The 25,858-nt window shown below is 48.9% G+C and overlaps 1 protein-coding gene across 4 annotated transcripts in view; it reads right to left on the bottom strand.

Moving 5' to 3' along the window:
- Window positions 1-441: 441 nt before the first annotated feature.
- Window positions 442-25,858, bottom strand: part of LOC119395605 (UBX domain-containing protein 6) — a 407,364-nt gene continuing 381,947 nt past the window's right edge. Inside the window, exon 7 of one of the 4 annotated variants that reach the window (XM_037662583.2) lies at window positions 442-891. In XM_037662583.2, the coding sequence (XP_037518511.1) occupies window positions 655-891 (237 nt within the window). In that variant the 3' untranslated portion in view covers window positions 442-654. The remainder of the gene's footprint in view (window positions 892-25,858) is intronic. The other 3 variants (XM_049416694.1, XM_037662581.2, XM_037662584.2) reach the window with 3 other exon arrangements.

Raw genomic sequence — 25,858 nt, 5'->3', positions numbered from 1 at the left:
ACTTTCTTCACATATATATAAGAATTATTACAGTACACTTAAAACATTACAATTATGTCCCCTGTACTTTCCTTGGCTTCATGATCTGCTGGTTTTCACTACGTTTGTGTCAGACAAAGAAACGAGCCGTCGAAAATTCCCTTCGTTTATTCACTTCAGTGTATTAGTACCTCAACCACATGTATGAGCATTTGGGGAATGTCCCATGAGACATTCCACACTTCCTGTCGGCGTTGGGCATTGCTCTATACTAATATTAAACAGTCCCCGACAATCCACATTTGGGCCAAGTAATAGCGTGGCGACAGTCATACGGCTTTTCATGCCACTTAACACACTGATATGCTTCAGTTTCATATAAGCTTCCCTCAAGCTAATTTAGTTTTCATACAAAACAAAAACCATTTTATGTAGCACACAGGCTCCCGTGATTGAAAAATCATTGGGTGTAGAACAAGTATGTTTTATTCCCTTTATGCTCAGCTGCACATAGTGCAATTGTCAGTGCCAGAAAACAGCAGAAAGAAGAGGGGGAAGGTTAAGACATTCCACACAACGAACCAAAATTTTCTTGTGCCCCGAATTTTGTTATTTTTATGATAGAACGTAGCAATACAATTTTTGTCTTCTGGGCTGGAGAGTAATTAGCGGCGGCTACAGTGGCTGCACCAATGCCTTCAGGTCCGGGAGGAGATCAGGCGGTTTTGCCTGGCCCCATGATGCGGTCAACACTACGGCCGGCACAAGCTTCAGCTCGAGCAGGGTGGCCTTGGAGTCGTCCAACGTGTGGCCGGATGGTGACATGAGTGTACACTGGCTCTTGGCTTCTTCCATGTTGTCCAGGAGGAACTCTCGCACGGCAGCAAGCGGCTCGTGCACAGAAAACGTCCCCTGCAACCACCCACAAGCGCAGCCCGCGGGTGTGCACTTACAATATATTCTATTCATGCAGTGCCGACAGTAGTACTGGGTGCACGAGCTATTCGGGAACACAAGAATTTGCTATCATCATTTACGCCAGTTTTGTTATATGTATCTCTACACGGGGACAACTTTCTGTGGCAATGAAGGGAAAGCTACGGGGGCGGAGCGTCTGCACATGTACTGCTACGCGAAGTAACGCCGTGGAAAGTGATGGCTAGCGTTGCTTTTCGACGCAAACGCTGCTGAGCGTCTAAGGTACGGGTAAAAGGCGCGGCTTTTTCACGCACGCAAAAACGCAAAGTGACAACGTATAAAGTAAAATAAATACAAATATCTCGCTTGTGTGCGCTGCGTTCCATCTCAAAAAGCTACATGTAGAAAATGAAGGAGTATTTTATATATCTCACGCAGAAAATACGGACGCGATTGTGGGACTACATTCATTAGCGGTAGGGTACGTGCATTGTGGCTCTGTAGCTTTCCCTTCATTGCCACAAAAGTTGTCCCCGAGTATAGGCTTCGTGTATATCTACCTTCAGAATATATTAAAAAGAAAGTGCTCAAAAAATAGATATCGCATGCATAATGCATACCAATCATTGGCAGAAAAAGTATAGGAGTCTGGAAAGTACGGGCAACGGAAGTAAAATACTGTCAGTGGTGCTTTATTTACCATATGGTGCACAGTGGGCCGTGGAAAGGCTCTACAGTCAGTGAACTAGAGCCTATGATGTGCTACAGTCGCAATTTACATCGTTCTCTTGTCAACTTATTTAGGCTCTGGACTGTTTTTTTTTTCGACTTCTCTGTGAATACGAGCCAATGACAGTTCATCATAGCATTCAAGAAAAAGGCAATAAAGTTTGCAGAGGCACGTGGAAATCTGATAGCAGAGTGCGAATTCGGAGTGTTTGAGAACAGCACTCGCTACTGGCAGACCAGAAGGATCGCATCAGCACATGCAGCAATCCGAAGAAAACTCTGTAATTTAAGGCCAGTTGGCGCATAGCTCAACAAAATGTTCGTGGCGCAACTGAGAACGAAGAATAAAAACAGAGGAGACAGGATCGCTGTTGGGCAAGTTGGTGCATGTCTGGAATCAACTATGCGCCAAAATCACATAAACACGAAGCATCACATAGACAGGACGGGCGCTGACACAGCCATTTATTCCTTGACGAATGCAGGCTAACAAATCCACCATTCGCCAACGCATGCGCAACGTGCTTGTGCCTTAATCATGCTACCGAACACTTTCTAGATACCACACTTCCGGTTCATACAGGTTTATTCAAGTTTCACTTGTACAATCGCTACCCCTTTATGAAAAAACGCTCCAAAAATTTCCATGCTGCTTTGTTTTTGCTTCTTCCCAAGATCCGTATCTCCGTGAAGCGCGGTGTGCATTCACATGTCACATGCGCGCTTGAATGCACACCGTTCTCATTTGTAGCAGTAAGTGCGTGGCCTACATAGCTTTTACCGCACGTTAAGGGTAGTTCGTAAACATATTCAGTGGCACACTTAGTGAACGGCCGAGCATGCTTCTTTTTGCAGCCTTTCGGTTGTTGAGCATGATTTGCTGTTATGCGAGGGCACAACTTCGCAGTACGTTGTTGAAGATAGTGCTGTTAGATGTCATTTGAATATGCATACGCCTCACTGACATTTTGATAATTAGGTGAGTACTTGTCGAGTTAGAAATATAATTATGACTAATTAATTAAATGTAAATAACAAAAAGTCAGTAGTGGCTACTTCCTATTTCCTTAAATCGTGCTGTTTGATAGCTGGGACACACCGTGTATATATAGATATACATACTATCATTTCTTGCTTTTTTAGTAAGTCGCGAGTGCGGTGTCAACCATGTACACCGTTGACCACAGGGTGAATTGTAGGTGTAGGAAGGCCTAGCCTGCCTGCCCCCCTCCCACCCCCTTTCAGCTGTCGAATAGTTCATTCAGCTCAAAATAGTGCGAAAGTGCAGCCCTATAGGGCTTGTTGCTGAGCTACGAGGGGCGTTCAATAAAGATTTCCCCTGACTGACTTCCATTTATTGCAGGATGCTGAAACTGCGCATGCATAATGACATAAGTCACTGTAGGTCGCGTGCCAATTTGCAACTCTAAACTAATAACGGTCTTTCCTTTAGAGGCGCTGAAGTGGTGTGAGGTGTGATAATGGATGCAGTGGAAGACAGAGCAGCCGTCAAGTTCCCGTACTTGAAAGGCCGCACTCCAAGGGAGACGTTCGATGAGATAAAAGAGGTTTATGGGTAGGATTCCCTATCATATGATGTAGTGAATAACTGGCATCGCCAATTCAAATACGGTCTGATTTCCGTGGAAGCGGCTCCGATTGCAGGGCGACCCCATTCCGCTGTGGATGAACACACCATCCAGCAAGTGGAGGCCGCCATTTTGGAAAATCGCCGCGTTAGCGTTCGAGACCTAGCCCAACATGTCAAGAAAAGTGTGGGGTCCATGGAAAAAAATCATTCAGGACCATCTTCATATGCGTAAGGTATCCGATCGCTGGGTTCGCCGGCTGCTCACACCTTTCCAAAAGCAGGAACGAGTCGAATGCTCCCAGGCTCTTTTGACCATGTGCCATGGAAACCAGCAGGACTTTTTCAACAGACTAATTACACAGGACGAATGCTGGGTCCATCACTATGATCCGGAGACTAAAGTCCAGTCGATGCAATTGAAGCACTTGGACTCACCGCCTCCAAAGAAGGCACGCACCCAGCCCTCGGCGGGCAAGGTCATGCTCACAGTCTTTTGGGACCAGCACGGAGTGGTCTTGATGGATTTCCTAGCAAAGGGTGCCACGATTACTGGGGCATACTATGCTTCACTGCTGCGGAAATTGCGAGAGACCATCAAAAACAAAAGACGTGGCATGCTCACCAATGGCGTCCGCCTTCTGCCAGTTCACAACTCACATGTTGCCCAGACGGAAGCACGCTCCTGCGGCTTTGAAATTCTACCGCATTCCCCTTATTCACCCGACCTCGCACCAGCGGACTTCCACCTCGTTCCAACATTGAAGTCATATTTGAAGAGCAAGCATTTTACAGATCATGAGACTCTGATTTCTGAAGTTACAACATAGATTTTGCAGCAACCTGTCGACTTCTACAAGCGAGGTGTTTACAGTTGCATAAAAAGATGGGAGTAGTGTGTGTTCCGGGGTGTCACCTATGTAGAGAAGGACTAATAAATCTGGAAAGTTTCGTTGCTCTCCGTCCACAGGAAGTAGGTCAGGGGAAATCTTTATTGAACGCCCCTCGTAGTTGGTTCATAACTTGAGGAAAAACTGTAATGACGCAAAGAAGACGGGGACGAAGCGAAGACACGAACAGACAGACACGGGCGCCAACTTCCAACTGTTTATTCTCAGAAACCGCGCCGATTTATATACGCTGCCGAACAAGGTAATCCCATAACAGAAATTGAGTCATCGCAGAACTAACAATTCATCATGAGCCATAAATACAGATACAAGGCATGCGCCGGAACTGCACTAACGCAGCCCTATAGGGCTGCGAAAGTGCGAAATAGTGCGAAAGTGCAGCCCTATAGGGCTGCACTTTCGCACTATTTTGAGCTGCAAGCAGACCTACTATAGTAGGTCTGCTTGCTTATGTAAGGTTGCCTGGATGCCTGCAGTTGAGAGAATGGGGATAGTATATGAAGTGCAATCGCCGTTAATCTTGCGCATCTGATCCTACATTCTTTTAAATGTGATGGAGCTATTAGTTGACGAGACGCAATTTTTCCAGGAGAGCTTTTTGGCATGCCTGCAAATAAATCTTGCCTTTTTAAATGATAGGAGGTTGCCTTGTGTAGGGTATCTACGAAAAATGCTCCAGGCCTTGTTTTGCATTTTCTTAGCTTGTGTGCACTTCCTTCTCTACCAGGGATTCAGCATTTTATTGAAAACGCCAGATGATTGTGGGATAGCTTGTTCAGCTGCTGCAAGTATACAGGCAGTGATGGTCTCATTCATTTCCTCTGTTTTTAAACCATCAAGAATCTTCTGTAAAGAGTCCCCAGTCTGCCACGTGATGTTTCCAATGAGGTTGTAGAGATGCAGTAGTAGGGATGCTGGATGTTAGTTTTGTGATAGTGCGCATGTGGTCACTGCCGCAAACATTATCCATTGCACTCAATTGAAAGTGAAAGAATAGCTATGGTGAGCACAGTGGGCAACTCATAGCTCCTGTGCCTGGGGGGCAGTAGGTGAGAATACCAGCATTTTAATGACATATGTCATTGCTCAGGATAAGATATTTGAAGATTTTGCTCTCGGTATTGATTGTACTCCTTACCCAGAGCATACCATGCGCATTAAAATTCTCTGCTATAACAAAAAGTTCAGGCAGCTGGCCCAAAATATGCTCCAAGAGTGAATGTGTATGTGGAGGAATACAAACGGAACATACGGCGATAGCATTACGAGCTAAAATAGTGATGGCCGCGGGCTTTATGAGACTGTTATCTATCTTGCTATGATGCCGCCTTTGATGATGATGGCTACACCACCAGACATGGAGGAAGGAAATAACTGAGGAGAGGCCTTCGCTCGCCCATTTGCATTGCAAAAAGAGTGGCGGAAGTCACGTGCTTTTGCAATGGCTTCTGGGATACCTTGGTCACGCCGACGACGCCGTCGTCTCGCGCATGGATGGTCTCGCGTCTTCCGCGCCACCACCCATATGACCGCGTTGTTGACAGAGCCGGCTGGAGCAGCGAATTCGCATTTTAGGGGCGAAGCTCCTTAATGCGGCACCCGTTCGTCCCTCGTAGTCGTAGTAGTCGTAGTGCGTAACCAGTCGTAACGCTAGTACCAGATCTTGACCTCCAAGCTGGTGCCGGTGGGAGATTTTTCCTCTGCGTTGTTGAACAATAAAAAATTCGCAGCGTGCCCGTTAACTAAAAGCCGAATTCTTGTCTCTCATTCCCCATTAGCAGCCATTGGCATGTTCCAGTAGGAAACGTTAGTAGAAGTAGAAGTGTAAGTGTTAGCTAAAAGCTATCCACGGAGTGAATGATGATGAGTGGGCGAAGATGCGGAAGTTCATCGGTAAACCGTGAATCTTCCGTGAATTCTGCCCAGTACATCATCACCGACGTGAGATCGGGCGCGTTTATACTAAAGGTTCGATGAGAGTTATGACGACTTGCAGCTCACTTTAATTTTACTTGTACGCTGTGAATTTTCATTGTTTAGAAAACCATTGCTTTAGAAAACATCTGGCGTCTTTCGTTAAGCAGATGGCGTCTTTTCGTTTTGCTTTTAGAAAACATCTGGCGTCTTTCGTTGGTTTATTTCATCAATCAACGGCGTTTTGAACAAAATTTTTATTGTTTATTCACGCACAGGAGAAATGTCACCAGGCACTACCTTGGAGGTAAACAATGGCTGCTAATGGGAATGAGAGACAGAAGAAGTCGGCTTTTAGCTAACACTTACACTTCTACTTCTACTAAAGTTTCCTACTGGAACATGCCAATGGCTGCTAATGGGGAATGAGAGACAGAAGAATTCGGCTTTTAGTTAACGCGCACGCTGCGAATTTTTTATTGTTCAACAACGCACAGGAGAAATCTCCCACCGGCACCACCTTGGAGGTCAAGATCTGGTACTAGCGTTACGACTGGTTACACACTACGAGGGACGAACGGGTGTCGCTTTAAGGAGCTTCGCCCCTAAAAACTGAGCTCTCCGCGGCGATTACGCTGCCGAGTTGCACCGTTGATTATTGCATTCAGCTGATCAAACAAGAAGTGCAAAGATGGAAATTTATTGGAGAAGTACAATATGGGACGTAATGAGGCTGCGAGTGGCACCCAGGCACGCTACAAACAAGCATCGCAGCAGGTTTGTTCTTGATTGGCACAAAAGTTTCACTTTTCAGGCTCGTCTGCCAGTTGGCGAGGCGCGACCGAGCTCGACGCTCGCCTGGCTCCCCGGCCACCGCGGCCCAGTTGCGCATGCGCAAGCGAGCCGAAGCGTGGCCAACCTTGCGAGGAGCTCTCTACCCTCCCCCACATCCGGCTTCAAAAAATGTGACGTAACGGCCTCTCCTTAGTATTCCTTCCTCCATGCCACCAGACAACTGGCTAGCATGAACACGGCCACGACGCACTACAGGCAATCTACCGCTGCCCCTACAGCGAAAAGTGAACAACCACTCTACACTGCGAGTACTAACATATGGGATGGAAACTTGAAGGTTAACAAAGAAACTCGAGAAGAAGGTCCCCATTTGCCATCTTGGTGACCTTGCAGAAACTTCCGGTGGTCTCCGTGAGGCACATCGTCACAATGAACAGTGAAATCTTCTGCACTCTCTTATCTGCGTTCTCACAATGTATCATGTGGTGCTTGGGAAATGCACCTTGTTTTTTTTTTTTGAAATGACAGTAAATGACAAGTGATGTGCCCCCTTCCCTGGGGGCGATCTGCTAAGGAAGGGTTCACTGATCCCACGAAATATGTTGTGTGTTGCAGTGATGTAATCGACCGAAGCCACTTCGGCGCAGCCTTTGGAGTAGCATAACAATCTTTTGGAGCAATTACCAAGCAAACATTTTCACAAACGCAAACATTTGTCTCTAAGTTGGACCAGTTGTACCATGTTTAACAAAACTGATTTATGCACAAATACAGGCATATTTACTAGAATACCTTAAAAGATGAGATTGAATTACTGCTCTTCGTTTTTGTGCAGACAGCCCTAATTTTCTTTAGAGCCGTGGCCTCAGGATATCAGCGCGTTTCCGAAATCCACCTCATGTTTGTGAATGAATATGACTTAATTTTCATTGATGCTTCAGTTAGTGCTGGAAGCACAAACTATGTAAATTTTCCATGCATTCTGTTTACTATTCATTACAAAACGTTCGTACTTTCAGAACAACCCTGCTGCTCTCGTCGCGGGTGCGACGCTGGCTTGCACCGCCTTCGCCAACTCCACCGAACAATGACTGCCTCTTGTCCTGGGACCCCTCACCTCAGCTCGGGTCGGGTCGCGTGGCACGCGCCCTTCCCCGGCCAATGGTGTGCGTGGACGTGGCATTGGTGCACACCATCGGAGAATCTCCGTGCCGCGCACACCATCGCGATAATCCGCCTTTAGGCACGCGCCTCGTGCCCCTTTACTCATGACATTGGGCCCCCTTTTTAGGAGTTTTTTAGATGCGAAGTACCTTATGGCGGAGTTCAATCCGGTGGTGGTGGTGTGCGGCGTGACCACCCTTACTGCGCATGCGCATACCCTCTCCCCTCCCCCTCTCCAGTTCCCCTCTCCCCTTTCCCTCTCCCCTCCCCCTCCCTTTCCACTCTTCCTCTGAAACGCGGGCTAGACATGCCGAAATTCTCTCCTGCGCAACGCCGCGATGAGCACCAGCGCATGCGCGTCCCCTCCCCCTTTCTTTCCTCTCCTACGCTGCCCCCCTCTCGCACGCCTGCCGACCGCGTTCCCCGCTCGCCCTGGAGAATTAATGGCCAGGCTAGAGGGAAGACAAGACGCGCATAGCGTTCCTCTTCGCGTTCCACGACACGAGGTCGGTAGCATGCCCAAAGAACGCCAACCGAACGCAATCGTGCAAGCGCTCCGGCTTCGCATCGCCTCATGGTCCCCTTTAGCGGGAAATGGTGTAATTTTTGTAGCGTTAGCTACACTTGCCTAGCAAGAGCAGGTTTCGCGGGGGTCATCATGAGCCGTGCTGCGCATGCGCGCGCGACTCGCCGCTGCTGCTCTGTGCATTCGAGAGGGGTGACGTCGTAGCCATGGCGGGCGCAGCTATTAGATGCGAAGTATCTTAAGGCGGAGCTCAATCCGGTGGTGGTGTGCGGCATGACCACCCCTACTGCGCATGCGCATACCCTCTCCACACACCTCCTCTCTACTCCCCTCACCATTCCCCCTGTCATCTACCCCCTCCCATTCCCCCTCTCCACTCACCCTCTCCCCTTCCCCGCCCCCATTACCCTCTCCACTTCCCCTCTCCCCTCCCCCTTTCCACTCTTCCTCTGAAACGCGGGATAGACATGCCGAAATTCTCTCCTGCGCAACGCCGCGATGAGCTCGAGCGCATGCGCGTCCCCTCCCCTTCTCTCTCCTCTCCAACGCTGCCCCCTCTCGCCCGCCTGTCGACCGCGTTCCCCGCTCGCCCTGTGAGAATTAACAGCCAGGCTAGATGGAAGATACGACGCGCGTAGCGTCGCTCTTCGCGTTCCACGACGCGAGCTCGGTAGCATGCCCAACGAACGCCAACGTAACGCGATCGTGCAAGTGCTCCGGCTTCGCATCTAGTCATGGTCCCCTTTAGCGGGAGATGGTGTATTCGCCTTCGCTGTGCAGTCGCCGTCTGACAGTGCGCTGGTGCCGCTTGATAGCACCTCTGACTGGCGTTTGCAGGTGGGTAACGCCATGGAGGAGGAGAGCGCAAATGCTGCTCAACGGCGCAGAAGAGCCGAGAAGCTTACATCATCGGATCCCGAAGTAGTTGCCTGGCAATTAGCGCTTCAGCGTAAGAAGAATGAACAGAGGAACGCTAAACGTGCTGCGGAAAGCTAAACGTGCTGCGGAAATCTGGAAAGCTCAGAATAATCAGCTGAAGCTTTGCTAACGCTACGTATATCCTGGCATAGCCGAGCTAAGCCACTGCAAATTTTTTTTCTCTAAAAAACTGCTCATTTCTTCCGTCCAGACGATTTTGCAACGTCATTCTTGCTTGTCTTCCTTACCCTTGCCTTGCTTGATTTGGGCTCACCTTCACTTCACCCCACTGTCACGCCCTTTCAATCACACTTTGTCTGCACTGCACTTCACATAGTTTGCACAACACCACCATCCATAGTTCACGTTTCACTTCGGTCACAATTTCACCAAATTCACACTGCTCGACTCATAAAATCCGCTCCCACGTTCTGTCGGCCCTTGATGTATTCTATGTGGAAACAGTATTCCTGCAAAGTCAGGCTCCACCTCATTACCGTTCCATTTGTGAGCTTTGCTTTGCTCAAAAACTCAGGCGGTTGATGATCCGTTTGAACTCTAAATGGCTTATTAAACAAATAAGTGTGAAATTTTTTTACGGCCCACACCAAGGCCAGACATTCCTTTTCGATAGTGGAGTAATTCTGTTCGGCGCTGTTCAATTTCCTACAAGCAAAGAATACCGGGTGGAGGGTTCCGTTTTTGTCTTGCAGGAGTACTGCTCCCAATGCCTTATTCGAAGCATCGGTGCGTAATACAAACTCCTTCTGCATATCTGGGCCAAAGGTATGGGAGACCGGGACATTTCACTCTTTAACTTCTCAAATGCAATGTCATGCACCTTGTACCCTTTACTGGCACCTTGTACTTTACTATATTACTGGCACCCCTCTTCGTTAATTCGATAAGAGGTCCCGCAATTTCTGCATAGTGAGGTATGAATTCTCGATAAAACCCGGTTAATCATAGGAATGATTGGACCTGGTTTTTGCTTTTTGGTCTCTCCACCACTTGGATCTTGTCCAAGATCTCTTCCTTACTTGGTCTAGCCCTAATTTATGCCCCAAGAAATCCATGGTGTTGTATCCTAACTCACATTTGTAAGGTGTAACCGTCAGCCCAGCCTTCCTTATCTTCTCGAACCGCTTCTTTAATGCCTGGAGATGTTGTTCCCATGTAGCTGTTGCAACCAGGATGTCATCAATGTAGTGCTCTACATAGGGCACCTCATGCAAGACTTTCCTCATTAACCTTGTGAATACTGCTGCAGCTGTTTTCAGGCCAAAAGGCATCCATTTGGATTAGAATAATCCCCGAGAGCATGCGAAAGCTGTCTTTTCCTTCGAAGCTTCCTCCATGGGTATCTGCCAGTACCTTTTGGAGAGATCTAGTTTCGAGAAGTATCTCTTGCTTGCAACTTTTGCTACAGCCCCATCAATTCTTAGAATTGGTTCTGCGTTTGTCTAAGATGTTAGTTAGTCACCTAAAATCCACACATACTCTGTTTCATCCGTCTGATTTTTTCACCACTACCAGTGGCGCGTTGTAGGCCGAGTTGGCCCTTTCGATGATGCCCTGCTTTAGCATCTCATCTACTTCTGTTTCGATGGCCTCCTGCAAGGCCATGGGTAGTGGATATTGCTTGACATACACCGGTTCTTCTGTCGAGCATTAAAGGTCACACTTCACTACCTCTGTTCGCCCTGGTATATCTGAAAATATCTCGCTGAATTCGTCAATTAGCCCTCTTAACTCTGTGGCTTGTGAAACCTCTAGGAAAGGATTTACTGTAACCTTCTCTGCTCGCATTGTTTTCCTCATATTACAGGTGAATACCTCCTCCCCGTTCTCTTCCGTGATTACCGTACACGCGGTAGCCACCTCTTTCTCTTTTCTACCTCCTTTCTCTCTTCATATATCTTTAGCATATTAATGTGGAACACTTTTCTGGTCACCGACTAAAATTTTATAATCCATTTCACTCTTCTTTCGGGTGACTGTAAATGGCCCTTTCCATTGCATCAACATTTTATTATTCTCCGTGGGCAGCAGCACCAGTACTTTATCTCCCTCATTTAGTGTCCTATGCACTGTTCTACGATCATAACATGATTTCTGCTTCTGCCTAGCTTGTTCCAATTCTTGGTGTGCTATTTTGCATGTTTCCTCTAGCCTGTTCTTAAGATCTAGCCCATATGTATATGAGTTCTTTTCCTCTGCTCCCAACTCTTCCTTAGACCACAACTCTTTCAGAATCGTTACTGGGCCTCTGACGGTTCTCCCGTATAACATCTCAAATGGTGAGAATCCCAGACTAGCCTGCAGTACCTCGCGATATGTGAACACGAGTGCGGGCAGATATCTATCCCAATCCTTAGGCCTTTCTTTCCACATCCTTTTTAACATCGTTTTTAGTGTTCCGTTGAAGCGTTCTACCAACTCCATGGCCATTGGGTGGTATGGGGTGGTCAACTTCTGATCAATGGACATTAATCGGTGGAATTCCTTCATCATCTGAGGTAACGTTCGATCCTCTGTCACTAAGTACCTCCTTTGGTACACCATACTTGGAAAACATTTCCAACAGGGACTCTGCTACCTCAATGGTGTCTATGTTCCTTATGGCCACCGCATCCGGGTACCGGGTAGCTACATCTACCAGGGTTAGTACATATCTATTCCCTTTCCCTGACACTGGGTTGATTGGCCGCACAATATCAATCGCCACCCTATCAAATGGTAGTTCTACAATCGGCGTCCTATCCAGAGGAACTTTACTTATCCTCCCTTTAGCAACTGTTTTTTGGCATACGTCACACGATTTAACATATCGTTTGACATCACTGTATTCCTACCCAAAGAAATTCTTCTGTGATCCTCTCCAGAGGGTTTTTTACGCCCTGATGACCGGCCATTATACCGTCATGCCCCAATTTCAACACTGTACTCTTCAGTTTCTCCGGCACCATCAACTGCTGCACTTCACGACCTGAGCTAAAGACATACTTGCGATAAACCAGCCCGTTCTGTTTCACAAACTGTGCTACCGTTCTACTATTCTTCCTTCTCATGGTTTCTCCTAATCTCTCCTCACATGCTCTAATAGAGTGGTCCTTCTCCTGCAACTCTTCGAATTTACCCACTGTTATACCTAACCCATTAATGGCTGCGATGTGCAGCGGTTTCACAGTATTGCTTAACTTGCGCATGGCCCTGATTTGTACCGAGGCTACTATTTCAGCGTTTGCTTCCTTCCCTTCTGCAGGCTCCGAGTCTTTTCTCTGATCAAAGCTTTTCTCAGCCCCTCTCCACAATGGATCAGGGTCACCCGCCTTTTTTACCCCCGGTACATTTCCCACAATCGGGTCATAAATGGGATCCTCCCCACACTTTGCTGTCACGAGACCTGTATAAAAGGGTGTAGATACCCGTATTTTTGCTTCTGACAGGTATCTGATGGTTCTGTCCACAAAGGTCACATGCTTTACCTGTCCGGTCATATTTTCCGGTGAAACTAAACTTTTCCTTACTAACACTGTATCGGCGCCTGTATCCCGCAACACCGTAGCCTTATGCCCTTGCACCTCGCCTTCTACTACTGGCATTTCTGGTTCCTTCTGTCCCTCCTCTCTGTAGCTCATAACACACGCAGTCATTTCGGCTGACTTCGTCTTACAATCCTCAGCTCTATGTCCTCTTTTCTGGCACAGTGGGCAGGTCACGGGCTTTTCGCTGTAACTATCCTTTGTGCGACAATTGACAGCAATATGTCCAGGACGGTCGCACAGGAAATACTGCGTCGGTGCTCTTGGTTTATCTAGAGGGGCCCGACTCTTACCCTCTCCCTCTGCTGCCATACGGTTGTCAGTGTTCCCTTTTCCTAGATTCCTTAGCCCTTGAACTTCCACAAACTGGTCAGCCTGCCTTGCCATTTCCTCCGCCATGCCCACCTTTCTTTCCTTCAAAAATACAGCCAGTTTACTGCTGCAACGGTTGAGGAACTGCTCGCCAACTATTTTGTCGCGGACGCCTTCATACGTTTTTTCTGTGTCTGACAGTTCCATCCAGCGCTCAAAATACTTAGAAAGGCGGCAGACAAACTGTTCGAAGTCTCAGAGGTCTCAGGTCTACAAGTCCGGAACTTTTCCCGAAAACCCTCGGCAGTCAGCTTGAACCTCTCTAATGAAGTTTTCTTTACCAGATCTCTTTACCAGTGACTCTTGTGCCGGCATGCGGCCGAACACGCTCAATGCCTCTCCCACGAGACACAGAATCAGAGCATTTGCCCACTCGTCCCTCTCCCAGCCTTGCCCGAACGCAATCCTTTCGAAACGATGCAAATATGCATCCAGGTAGTCTCTTCGTTTGTCGAAGGGCGCCATGAGCTTTCTTGGGCAAATCTGTCTAGGCCTGGGAGTAGGCGAGTTGGCCGACGCCGTCGTGAGGGTACTCGCGCTACTAGAGTCATTGCGCGGAGCAACATTTATTTCTGCTCACTTCAACTTAAGCTCGAGAATCTGCTTCTCGCGCTCGTGCTGGTCACGCGCACGCTCCTTTTCGCGCTCGTACTCGATTTCGCGCTCCTTGCGCTCAGCCTCGCGTTTCTGTTCTTTCAGCGCGAGCTGCTTATCACGCTCTTCCTGAGCGATCTCAAAAAAACCTCTTCGTCTACTACTTATCCATTTCTACGTCTTTGGCCACGGCCTCCAACTTCTCCCAATCCATCCCTGCAACACCCGACGATACGTGACTGGGCCAAACGCTGGAAAACCTTGGCAGGCTTGCCACTTATTATGTCACGTATCTCGCGAGCGCTTGCAGTGTGGAATGTAGTTGGGAGAGAGAGAGACAGGAGACCGTGGTATCACGGCAAATATGCTTTATCGCACACAACACTGCAAACAAGACGGACACACTAAAAATTTACCACACAAAAAATAACACATGAGAAAATGCGACGCTAGTGCGTAATCCCTAACTAAAATCACAAAGCGTTCGAGCTATGTTCAGCTCTCCCTTACTTGACAGTCTGGCCACTATGGCGTCTCAGTCTGTCACTGTGCGAATCGAACGTTCTTACGGTTCGTAGTGTTCGATGCCTCTGTTCGGTATCAAAGTCGACGCCCTGTCCCGACGTCGAAGCTCCTGTCGACGTCTTAGAGTCGTCGTCGTTGGTCAGCCGCCTCGCTGGTTGTCCTCATCGACAATGCTTCGGTCTTTCTTCGAGAACGTCGGTCTCGCCCGGTTAGGCCCAACGCTCGGCCTCTCCTCAGTGCCACTGGATGAAACTTGCCGACGTGGCTATTGCCAACGCGTTGCCGTCGTCTTGTCGAGGTGGGGTAGTGCCGTAGGTGCCCTGTGAACTGCTGTGACGAGGCTGCCGGAAGCCCGGGGAGCCTCACTCGGATGACACTGTGGCGATGGGTGACCTCACAGACCGGCGAAGTCTCGGCCTTACCAGAGAGAGAGCGAGCCCGACACGACCGCCTTAATCAGAAGTATTTTAATCGGTCTTTCTTTCGAACGCAAGCGCGCGCAGGCCCGTGGCAGCGGCACCTGCCTCGTGCAAGAGCGAGCGACTCCGTCCTCTTTGCGATGACGATGCTGCTGCCGCTACAGAGGGTTCCCCCTTAGAGAGGAGGAAAGTCCGACGAACGATCATAACTCCAGGTGACATGGGATGTCTTGGGTGTCGGGTGAGAAGGCAGCGATCCGGGATGCAGCAGCGTTGCGTCGCACGATGGCGGGGCCGATGGCAACGTTGCTTCGAAATAGGCAGGCTTGATACGTTCGAGATCGATTGTGCCGGGACGGCCGTTGACGTTGACGACGAATGTTGACGGACGACGCTCCAGAACTCGATACGGCCCGGAGTAGTGCGGCTGCAAAGGCTTCCGCACAGCACAATTGCGCACGAAAACGTGTGTAGCAAAGGTGAGCTGCGGAGACACGTAAGAAGCTCTCGATTCGTGCGGGCGTGTAGACACGGGGCGTATCTGCTGCAAGATGTTTTGCAGTTCAGAAACGTAGTCTCCTACTAGTGGTACAGGGGTGATTCCACGTAAGATCGAACAATCGATGGCTGGTCGACCTCTCAAATTTATTTCAAAATTTTATATATTATTGCCTGATGAATGGAAAGAAGAGATCCGCAATTTCTTTTGCCGCCAAAAATTTTTTCGAAGCACAGGAAATCAATAATGACGAAGAGGTGGAGTGGAGCACTCATCCGCTCTGCTGTTTTGGCCAACTTTCGTTATGAATTGCACAAAATATATTAAAGTTAGGTAGCTGAAATTTCTTTAACTAAATATATGCATGTTTTTGCTTCTGCTCAGGTATTTTTAGTTTTGATGTGTAGTGCAGATGTTTTTATAAAAAACCTCAAAATTGGCCCAGGAAACGTTATTTTCTTTACTTTGAAGGTCTTTATCTCGAAAAATCCTTGTAGCAGAGCGAGAAAAATTGCGCATTACGTTCTTCGCATGGTTATCTACCAGGCTGCCGAATCTTATATTCATATAACTTTTCAGTAAAGAGATATGATCGGGCTAAGTTAAAGAAAACACCGGACAATGAAAACTTCCGACGACAATAAAAAAAAAACATTTTTTATATTTCTTAAACTGTGTCCACTTATTCTCCTCCACATCAGCTTTCATATTCATTGAAAACATGTTGCATAATGTCGTTGCACTAATAGTTACGACCCCTCCAATGAGACCCTCAGGCAAGGATTGGCAATTCCGACTTCTTGCAAGTGTATAAAATGCAGGCAGGATTGAATTGCTTTTTATTAAAAGGCCAGCAGGTACCGAAAAATGTGTCGCCGGCACTGAACACGGTATTTTGAAATTATTTGGTCACTGCAGCGGCCACGAGCGCGGGGCTACCGAGCAGGCGCGCGCGCACCCGAGATGCTCGTTGTAAGAGACGGCGCAGTGAGAGCTCGTTTTCGCGTCCTCAGACCGATTGAGTTCGAAACAGCAACACCTCTGGGGTGACTTGAACGCACGTACACCGATAGTCGCAGTGATCTGGTTAATGACGTCGATTTCTTTTTCAGGGGGTATAAGAATGTCAGCGTTAAACTGTGCGTTCCGTGAAGATCTTTCATTGCAGTGGTAGCAAAAGCACGCGTAGCACAAGTAGTCCGTCTCACTGGCAGTCACTGATCTTTCGGGCGTTAAACGTTTCTTCAAAGCGTATATGCCTAGGTCGGTAACTCTGCCAAATTTTTGCTTCTTTGCAATAATTAAAGAAGTACTGACACCATTTTGAGACATCGCAAAAGGAACATTTTTTGCTTCGTTGGTGTGCAGTGTCAACGCTGTCCACACACTGGAGTCGGAGAACACGTATAAAATATTTTTATTTGACCTTGAAGTTTTCGTCGCTGCGCATCTGCAAGCCAGCTCCACTGCAAGGACATTATCCCCACGAGTCAAGACAGTTCCCCCGAGTATGCGAGTTCTGCGTCCTGCATACAGCCTAAATCGCAGAAATCACTGTCAGGGTCACAGGACGACAATTCACTCATCGTTGTTTATGTGCACCACGAGCAGATGACGAATTTGCTGCTAGTACGTCGCGAGTTTCTGTATCTCCGTGACGTCACACTGCTATGAAACGACACTGAGACGCCACCCCCTCGATATCTAAACCGAAAGTGTCTTTTTAAGGTGGCGCTAAATAAAATATATACGATGCATTCCCAGGCACCACAATAGTCGTTTTAGGTTTCTCGACACCAGTATTTTTATTTAGAGCAACAATCCGAAGTTTTTAAAAATTCGTGTCAGTACTCCTTTAAGCTTCTTGTGCTTCGAAAGGTAGTCTCCACAACACACTCATTCCGAGCTATACTTTCTCGCCATGAGACGCACAGGAGGAGTAGAGTAAGAGCAAAGCACAAGAACTATCCGCGCCGAATGAAGTGTGAACAGCGCTCTGAACGCGCGGCTAGTTCAGGCCGTCTGCTGCCATCTAAGATAGGCAAGCGCATCCGGTTAACGATAGTTTTGCTTTTCTTTCCTTTGACATTCCATATTTTGCTTTGCCACTGGAGCGCCACGTTAATGCTTTCCACTGATCGCAACTGGCGCAGCGCAGTTTCTCTGGCAGCAGCGTGCGTGAAGCGAGCGCTCATAGCTCCCTTATAGAGTTCTCATATTGCTTCCATCTCTGCCTTGTTATCAGCGCCTAGCTGCGATGCGAACAGAGAGCGCATAGAATAGGGAAGCTCCAGTGCACGTGCGTTCAAGTCACCGGAGAGGCGTTGCTGTTTCGAACTCAATCGGTCTGAGGACGCGAAAACGAGCTCTCACTGCGCCGTCTCTTACAACGAGCATCTCGGGTGCGCGCGCTCCTGCTCGGTAGCCCCGCGCTCGTGGCCGCTGCAGTGACCAAATAATTTCAAAATTACTGTGTTCAGTGCCGGCGACACCTTTTTCGGCACCTGCTGGCCTTTTAATAAAAAGCAATTCAATCCTGCCTGCATTTTATACACTTGCTGGGCAAGAAGTCGGAATTGCCAATCCTTGCCTGAGGGTCTCCTTGGAGGGGTCGTAACTATTAGTGCAACGACATTATGCAACATGTTTTCAATGATTATGAAAGCTGATGTGGAGGAGAAAAAGTGGACAAAGTTTAAGAAATATAAAAAATGTTTTTTTTTTTAATTGTAGTCGGAAGTTTTCATTGTCCGGTGTTTTCTTTAACTTAGCCCGATCATATCTCTTTACTGAAAAGTTTTATAAATATAAGATTCGGCAGTGTGGTAGATAACCATGCGAAGAACGTAATGCGCAATTTTCGTCGCTCTGCTACAAGGATTTTTCGAAATAAAGACCTTCAAAGTAAAGAAAATAACGTTTCCTGGGCCAATTTTGAGGTTTTTTATAAAAACATCTGCACTACACATCAAAACTAAAAATACCTGAGCAGAAGCAAAAACATGCATATATTTAGTTAAAGAAATTTCAGCTACCTAACTTTAATATATTTTGTGCAATTCATAACTAATGTTGGCCAAAACAGCAGAGCGGATGAGCGCTCCACTCCACCTCTTCGTCATTATTGATTTCCTGTGCTTCGAAAAAATTTTTGGCGGCAAAACAAATTGCGGATCTCTTCTTTCCACTCATCAGGCAATAATATGTAAAATTTTGAAATAAATTTGAGAGGTCGACCAGCCATCGATTGTTCGATCTTATGTGGAATCACCCACAGGTGTTTTGGCGGGGACATCGAAGAAGTCGCATGGCAGGCGTAGCGAACTGCCGTAGACCAACTCGGCGCATGAGCAGCCCAGGTCGCTTATGATGGCAGTTCTAATGCCAAGCAAAACGAGTGGCAGTTGAACGACCCACTTCTCTGGTGATCCTTGTCCCATGAGGGAGGACTTTTGATGCCTGTGGAAACGTTCGACCAGCCCATTTGTTTGTGGGTGCTAAGAGGTCGTGCGGAGGCGTGTCGTTCCGAGAAGCTTGAGGAGTTCGTTGAAGAGCGCCGAATCAAACTGCCGACCGCGATTGGTGACTATGGTAGATGGACAGCCGAACCTCGCAATCCATGTCGACACGAAGGCTGCTGCAACTGTTGGCGCTTATATGTCGGCGATGGGTGTAGCTTCTGGCCACCGTGTATAGCAGTTGATGCATGTCAGTATGTAGCTGTAGCCCTTGGAAGGTGGGAGAGGGCCGACCAGGTCCAAGTGTACGGTGTCAAAACGCGCGTCCGGTGGAAGGAAGGACTTCGCAGGCGGAATGGGATGGCGCTGGATCTTGGAGCGTTGACACGGCAAACAGCGCACCCAGTCGCGAACTTGGGCGTTTAGCTGAGGCCAAACGTAGCGACTGGAAATGAGCTTCTGTGTCGCGCGAATTCCGGGACGCGACAGACTGTATACAGCATCGAACAGGCGTCTGCGAAGCGGTTCCGGGAGGAAAGGTCGGGGTGCGCCGGTAGAAGTATCACACACTACCGATGTACCATCTGAAGTCAAAACGACGTCCTCCAGCTTCAGGGACGTTGACGAATTTCGGAGGGTACGTAGCTCGGTGTCGTCACGCTGGTGAGTAGCGAGTAGGCCGATGTCGATGATGGAAGGCTCTGCAGTTGCTGTGGAGACTGCATCGACGCGGCTCAGAACATCGGCAGGAATGTTGTCGGTGCCTTTGACATGACGGAACGTTGCTGTAAACTCCGAGATGTAGGAGAGATGTCGACTCTCGCGAGGCGAGCGGGAGGACGCAGATCGGTTCATCGCGTGCACAAGGGGCTTATGGTCGGTCAGGACACTGAACTGACGACCTTCTAGGAAGTGCCGGAAGTGTCGGACAGCCAAGTACACGGCGAGTAGCTTGCGGCCGAAAACGCTGTAACGGCTCTGTGCAGGCTTCAGCTTCTTTGAAAAGAAGGCGAGTGGATGCCATGTACCATTGATGAATTGTTACAAAACGGCGCCGACAGCGTTGTTCGAGGCGTCTGTCATGATAGCAGTCGGTGCATCTGGTTTCGGATGTTTCAAGAGTGTTGCACTGGCGAGGGCACTCTTGACTCTTCTGAACGCGTGGGCGGCCTCTTCAGTCCACTGAAGCGCTTGGTTCCTTTTGGAGCTGAGAAGACAGTCTAGAGGAGCGACAAGCCGTGCACAATCGGGTACAAAATTTCGATAGAAATTGACGAACCCGAGAAATTGTCGAAGTTTGGTCATCGTTGTCGGTTGTGGAAAATTTTCGACGTCGCAAATTTTGGACGGCAGTGGTCGAATGCCGTTCGCGTCGACAACGTGTCCAAGGAACTCGAGTTCTTGTCGACCGAATTCACCTTTGGCGGCGTTGATGACGATTCCGCGGCTGGCGAGGCGGGAGAATAAGAGCCGCAGGTGTTGAATATGTTCTTCAGCTGAAGGACTTGCTACAAGGAGATCGTCAATGTAGGCAAAGACGAATGGCAAGCCTCGGGTGACGGAGTCGATGAAACGCTGGAACCATTGGCCAGCCTTCCGTAGGCCAAAGGGCATGCGGAGGAATTCAAAAAGACCGAAAGGTGTGGTGATGGCGGTCTTCGGGATGTCTTCTTCGGTGATCAGGACGTCTTGAGGGGCTAGTTGGTTCATACTATGCAGGAAAATTTGCGCTAAACTAGAAAGGACAACACAAAGAAGGAACACCTCAACAGATCGAGCGCACACTACCAACTGTTTTTATTGAACGTAGAACATCGGTTAAATAGGGAAACCCGAACTGCGCAGACACCCCGTGGCTGCGCATAGCTGCAAGGACACATCGAGGAACATCACGTGCTAACGCACCTTATTCATCAAAAAAGACACTTCTGCACCGTAGAGCGCTACCGAGGCCTCACTTACACAGCTATCTTTTTTCCCGTTGATGAAGAACGCTTCTAAAACCTCCCGAGCACACGTGTTTTTGCTATGTCCCAGTATCAGTCTGTTGGAATCGTGCTTCGCATCCACAGGCAGCGCGGTGAGCTGGCAAATTCGCCATTTCTTTATTTTTCATCGACAGCTGGTGTTCATGTGCGCGGTCATTTACGCAGCGGCTTGTTTGGTCATTTACGCAGCGGCTACTTCGTCAATGGCGGTGGGCGAGAGTGCCGCAACAGCGTAGTGGAACTTCGTAACTTGGGAGCGGATACCAGCAACTTGAAATTGCGATTCCGCCTGAAGAAACCACGCCGAAGGATGCTGGTCCCAGTACTGAGGAAGGCGGACAGCGATGGCTGAGCAGGAAGGCTCACCACGTCGCTCGGGTAGGTTCTGGTTTCGAGAACTTGTACGGTCAGTCTGTTCCATGGTCGCTTCTGCCACGGAAACTTATGGCCACGATCACGTCCGGGTCACCAAACTGTGGCGATGGGCGACCTCACACACCAACGAAGTCTCGGCCTTACCAGAGAGAGAGCGAGCCCGACACGACCGCCTTGATCAGAAGTATTTTTATCTCTGTTTCTTTCGAACGCAAGCGCGCGCAGGCCCGTGGCAGCGGCACCTGCCTCGTGCAAGAGCGAGCGTCTCCGTCCTCTTTTTTGCGACGCCGATGCTGCTGCCGCTACAACACCAAGGTCGACGCCACCCTCCCGAGCCTCTCGTGCCGCTGCCTCCAGAACAGGGCCCTCGTGCTCTCGTCGCGGGTGCGACGGTGGCTTGCACCACCTTGCTCTTCGCCAACTCCACCGAACAATCACTGCTTCCTCTCCTGGGGTCCCTCACCTCAGCTCGGGTCGCGTGACACGCGCCCTTCCCCGGCCAATGATGTGCGTGGACGTGGCATTAGTGCACACCATCGGAGAATTTCCGTGCCGCGCACACCATCACCACAATCCGCCTTTTGGCACGCGCCTCATGCCCCTTTACTCATGACAAATTTATATGAAGTTTGGAGTTTGGATGCGCGATCTGGTGCTACACGCCGGAGCTCGCGACATTGACATCATCTAAAGTGACCCCCCCCCACTTCCGCGACGTCACCAGTCTGGGTTAGCTCCAAGCTGGCGCAGCTAAATGATGACGTCATAGTCGCCATTGCCCTTGTGCCACGCTTGAGCAGGCAGGATACTATTTGATGGCTGCTCGCGAGTCCCTGCCCGCGGCGAACGTGTGGAAGCCTCAAGAAACTCGTTGCCACCAGACGACGACGATGATGGCGGCAACGAGATAGCGCAGCACGTGCGGCAGGCGAAAGTACGCGAGCGGACGATGCAGGCAGCGCGAAAGTGGGTAACAGTTCTGTGTGCCGTTTCACACGCACTATATGGCATTAGTTGCACCTGTAAAAGTACTTGTTGTTGGGCTAGTTGGTAGATCATTTCCAAAAACCTAATTAGAGCGCAACCACACGACACATTCACACACACCCACACGCCCAGGCTACAACCATGTACAGCGCTCACGTGGTTGATGCCTGGGTGTGCGGGTGTGTGTGTTGTGAATGTGTCGTGTGGTTGCGCTATAATTAGGTTTTTGGAAATAGTTGCACCTGGCGGCTTGTCGTTCTCGGAGCTCTCCCGAATCTAAACTGAGACTTGTCGGTAATAAAAAGACTAAATAATTGTCTGTCGCGCGCTGATGCAAGCGATATGCCGTTTGACTAATAGGCGTCCAGCAACATGTTGCAGCAAAAAAACGCCACACCAATATTTTTGCGTCAGTACCCCTTTAAAATGCTGGATGATGGACGGCTAATGAAATACATGGTTTAGCAATTGGCCCTTTGTACCCGAAATCTAATTTGTGCTCCATGAAATTTACGGTAATGCGAGGCTTCGTATTTAACTTCGGCAAGTTCTCACACCTGTCCCTGTCGTGGTGCGCTACACCATACGAATTATGAGTCTTACACACGAACTGTTGCTGCGGTGGAAAAACACAACCGACATACAGGGATGCTGGGACACCATACTTCCTTAGCAAGATCCCACAGTCCACTGTAGTTTGTGACATTGTTGATAAAAGTCTGGTGATTCTATGGTCACTCATAACTTAAAAATTAAGCGCCCTGCACAAACTTTTATAGAAGTATATTACAAGAGATAGTACATTGTTTTGTAAAACAAAGTATAGCGGAATGGACTACTCGAACATATAAACGCACTGGTCACTGCAGCTAATGGAATCAATCAAACAGTTTGGTCTCTAGCTTGGTTCACAACAGTTAGAAGCTGTTTTACTGAACTTAATAATGTAATCTCGCATTATAGTCTAGCAGTCATAGAAAACACAGTTTGGGCCAGGCTGAATTGACGATTTGCGGGAAAGCTTTTGCGCATGCGCGGCAACGGTGCAGCTGGCGCCCTCTACAGGAGCTTTGGTTTTTGTTGGAAAACATGAGCCGGACTGCCCGCCAGTCGTGCATTTGTATGCTGTGACCGAGCTTCGTTGCCTCGCTTTCGCTGTGTACAAAAATGCCAGCGCACTGTGTGGCCTACGGATGCACGAATTATTTTACTGAGAAAGGCAGCACTAACTTCTATAGGTTCCCGTCCGCGAGGCTACGTGCCAAAAATAGAGAGGCTTGTATAGCGGCTGTGAGGAGACAGAATGCTGACGGCTCGTCATGGGTGCCGAACGATCACTCTCGGATCTGCAGTGCGCATTTTATAACCGGTGCGTAAACCTATTGCTTATATCTAGATCAGCTTACAGCGCAATAAAATGACGAGGACGCAGACCAAGGATGTTACGACACGAGCGCTGAGACTCTCAACTAAAGTTTATTGGAAGGAAGGGCACGAATAAATACATACAGAGGCCAACCGGCTATCGACCGAGCAACTGCGCGTGTGCATCAGAATCATCCAGGTGATAACGAAATTATGCACGGCACGTGGAATACCAACGTGCGTCAAAAAAGATACATACAAAACAAGGCCCACTTACAAAAAAACGTGTGACGCCACCTAATCCGAAGCCAGTCAAGACAAGCTTCGATTAAGAAATTGCGCTGTAAGCTGATCGAAAATGAACTATAACCAACTAGCCCAGATTTCCCTTCTTGCTTATATCTAGGTTTGTACAATCAGAAATTACGTTTATTGCAGGACGGCCGTCAATGTTCAAGAGCCATCCTGACTTCGTCCCCACTGCTATGCGTCGCCATAGCCGCTCTCACCAGACCTAGCTCATCGTCAGCGGTTTGAAGGTTCAACCTCAAGTGTTTAACGTAGCCTCCTTCCTTGAAGGACCAGCCGCGATGAGCCTGGCGAACAGTCGAAGTGGCGGAGTGTAGGTACCGCCACACGTCGTAGTTGCTTAGGCTGCAACGCGAAAAATCCTCACTCCAGCCTGTTTCTACAAACGCAAACGGGATGTTTTCTTCTCCCATCATGCTGTTTCAATAGGAAGCGCACGTTTCCGGCAAAGAAGCAACACTAAGTCAATAAAACAAGCGCACGTGAGCCGCTGAACGCTGCCTTGCACATGTTAGTCGACGAATCAGTTTCCAAGCAAAGCGCGAGCGAAGCTTCCCTGTTTAGACGGCAGGTGGCGCTCGCTTTTCCGCAAATGGTCAATTGTTTCGCAGGGTATCCCAATGCCCATAGACTGTCACGTCACCAAGCGGATGTCAGGAGGAGGGTGTTATGACTTACAGTCGGTGGCGAAGCGTTGGATAAGAGAATAGAGGGCCGCCGCGTTCTCACGCTACTGGAACATCTGCAACCACCCCAGAAAGACGGGAAGCGACCGACAATGGAGAGTCTCGAACGAAATCCGTTGAGCGGCGGAGATACAATGAACCAGCAGAGGGACATCAAAGATGGTGACGTTTTTACAATGGGCGCCTGGACTTGGTTTGGTGTGCTGCCGTGACGATCTGTCCTGTATGTTTTGACAGGAGTCATTAAGTCGCCGCAGACCCTTTTCTGCCCTTCAGGGGAGAGGCAGATGAACTTGCCCGGGTGACCTGTTTCGCGGCTGGCCTCACAAGCGTGTCGCTGACCGCCGCACTTCCGTGTTTCAGGAGTGCAACGACCCTTCAGCGAAAGTGATACGGGCTGGTGCCATGGCGGGTGGTGTCGTGTGTGTGATTGGTTGTCATCAAGGAGGAGGAGCCAGCCTGAGGGGTTAGAACGACGGTGCTGAGTGAGAAAAGGGGCTCTGAGCCCTCGGTTACAGGCTCATCCAGTTCGCTTGTCGCTGAACTCTTACCTTGTCACTATGTAATTGAGTGTACAAAAAGTGCCAGTAAACATGTTTGTTAATCGTTTTCCCAACTTGCTAGCATCAGTTCCTCAACCCGGAGACTCTGCCACGCTACCAAACGGAGTCCGTGTCACGATTTATCTCGGGGGTGCTTGTAAAAACGGATCGGGAGCGAGTGAGATGGGACCGTGATAGGACGGCAAAAACAACAAAGTTTATCATGAGCAAAAAGGTAACATACAGAAAAGAGCGTTAAGAACACTGAACAATCCAACAAAATCCTATTTACACTTTTTCAACATCTCAATTCATATTCAGAATTGAAACTAGCTAAACAGCGTTTTAGCTAGGCTTAGCTACGTATCCTCAACTCAGTCTGGCCACTATGGGCCATGTGACAATCGAACGTTCTTACAGATCGTCGCGACGACTCGAAGTTCCCGTTGCGTCAATCTCTTGTCGAGACCGTCGTCGACGTCCTCAGTAGGCCTCCGAGTTAATCCTCGGTTGCCTTCGTCCAGCCCGCTGCTTGCTCTCGTCGCGTGCGTCCCCAGTAGTCTTCTCCGTCCTTGGTCCGTCGAGGTTAGGCCTAACTGGGCCTTGGTCCCTTGCTTCAGGACTCCACTGGTGACGGGCGTCTCCTTGACTGAACTGTGGTCTGCAGCCGTCCTGCCGAGAAGAGAAGGGCTGCTGGCGATCCCGGAACTGCCGTAGTGAGGGGCGACGGGTGCGGGCAGCCTCGCTTGGAG

This window comes from Rhipicephalus sanguineus, chromosome 6 (genome assembly GCF_013339695.2).
Source record: "Rhipicephalus sanguineus isolate Rsan-2018 chromosome 6, BIME_Rsan_1.4, whole genome shotgun sequence".
NCBI lineage: Eukaryota > Metazoa > Arthropoda > Arachnida > Ixodida > Ixodidae > Rhipicephalus > Rhipicephalus sanguineus.
Note: the sequence above shows the minus strand (reverse complement) of the source record. Positions and strands in the feature narration are given on the sequence as shown.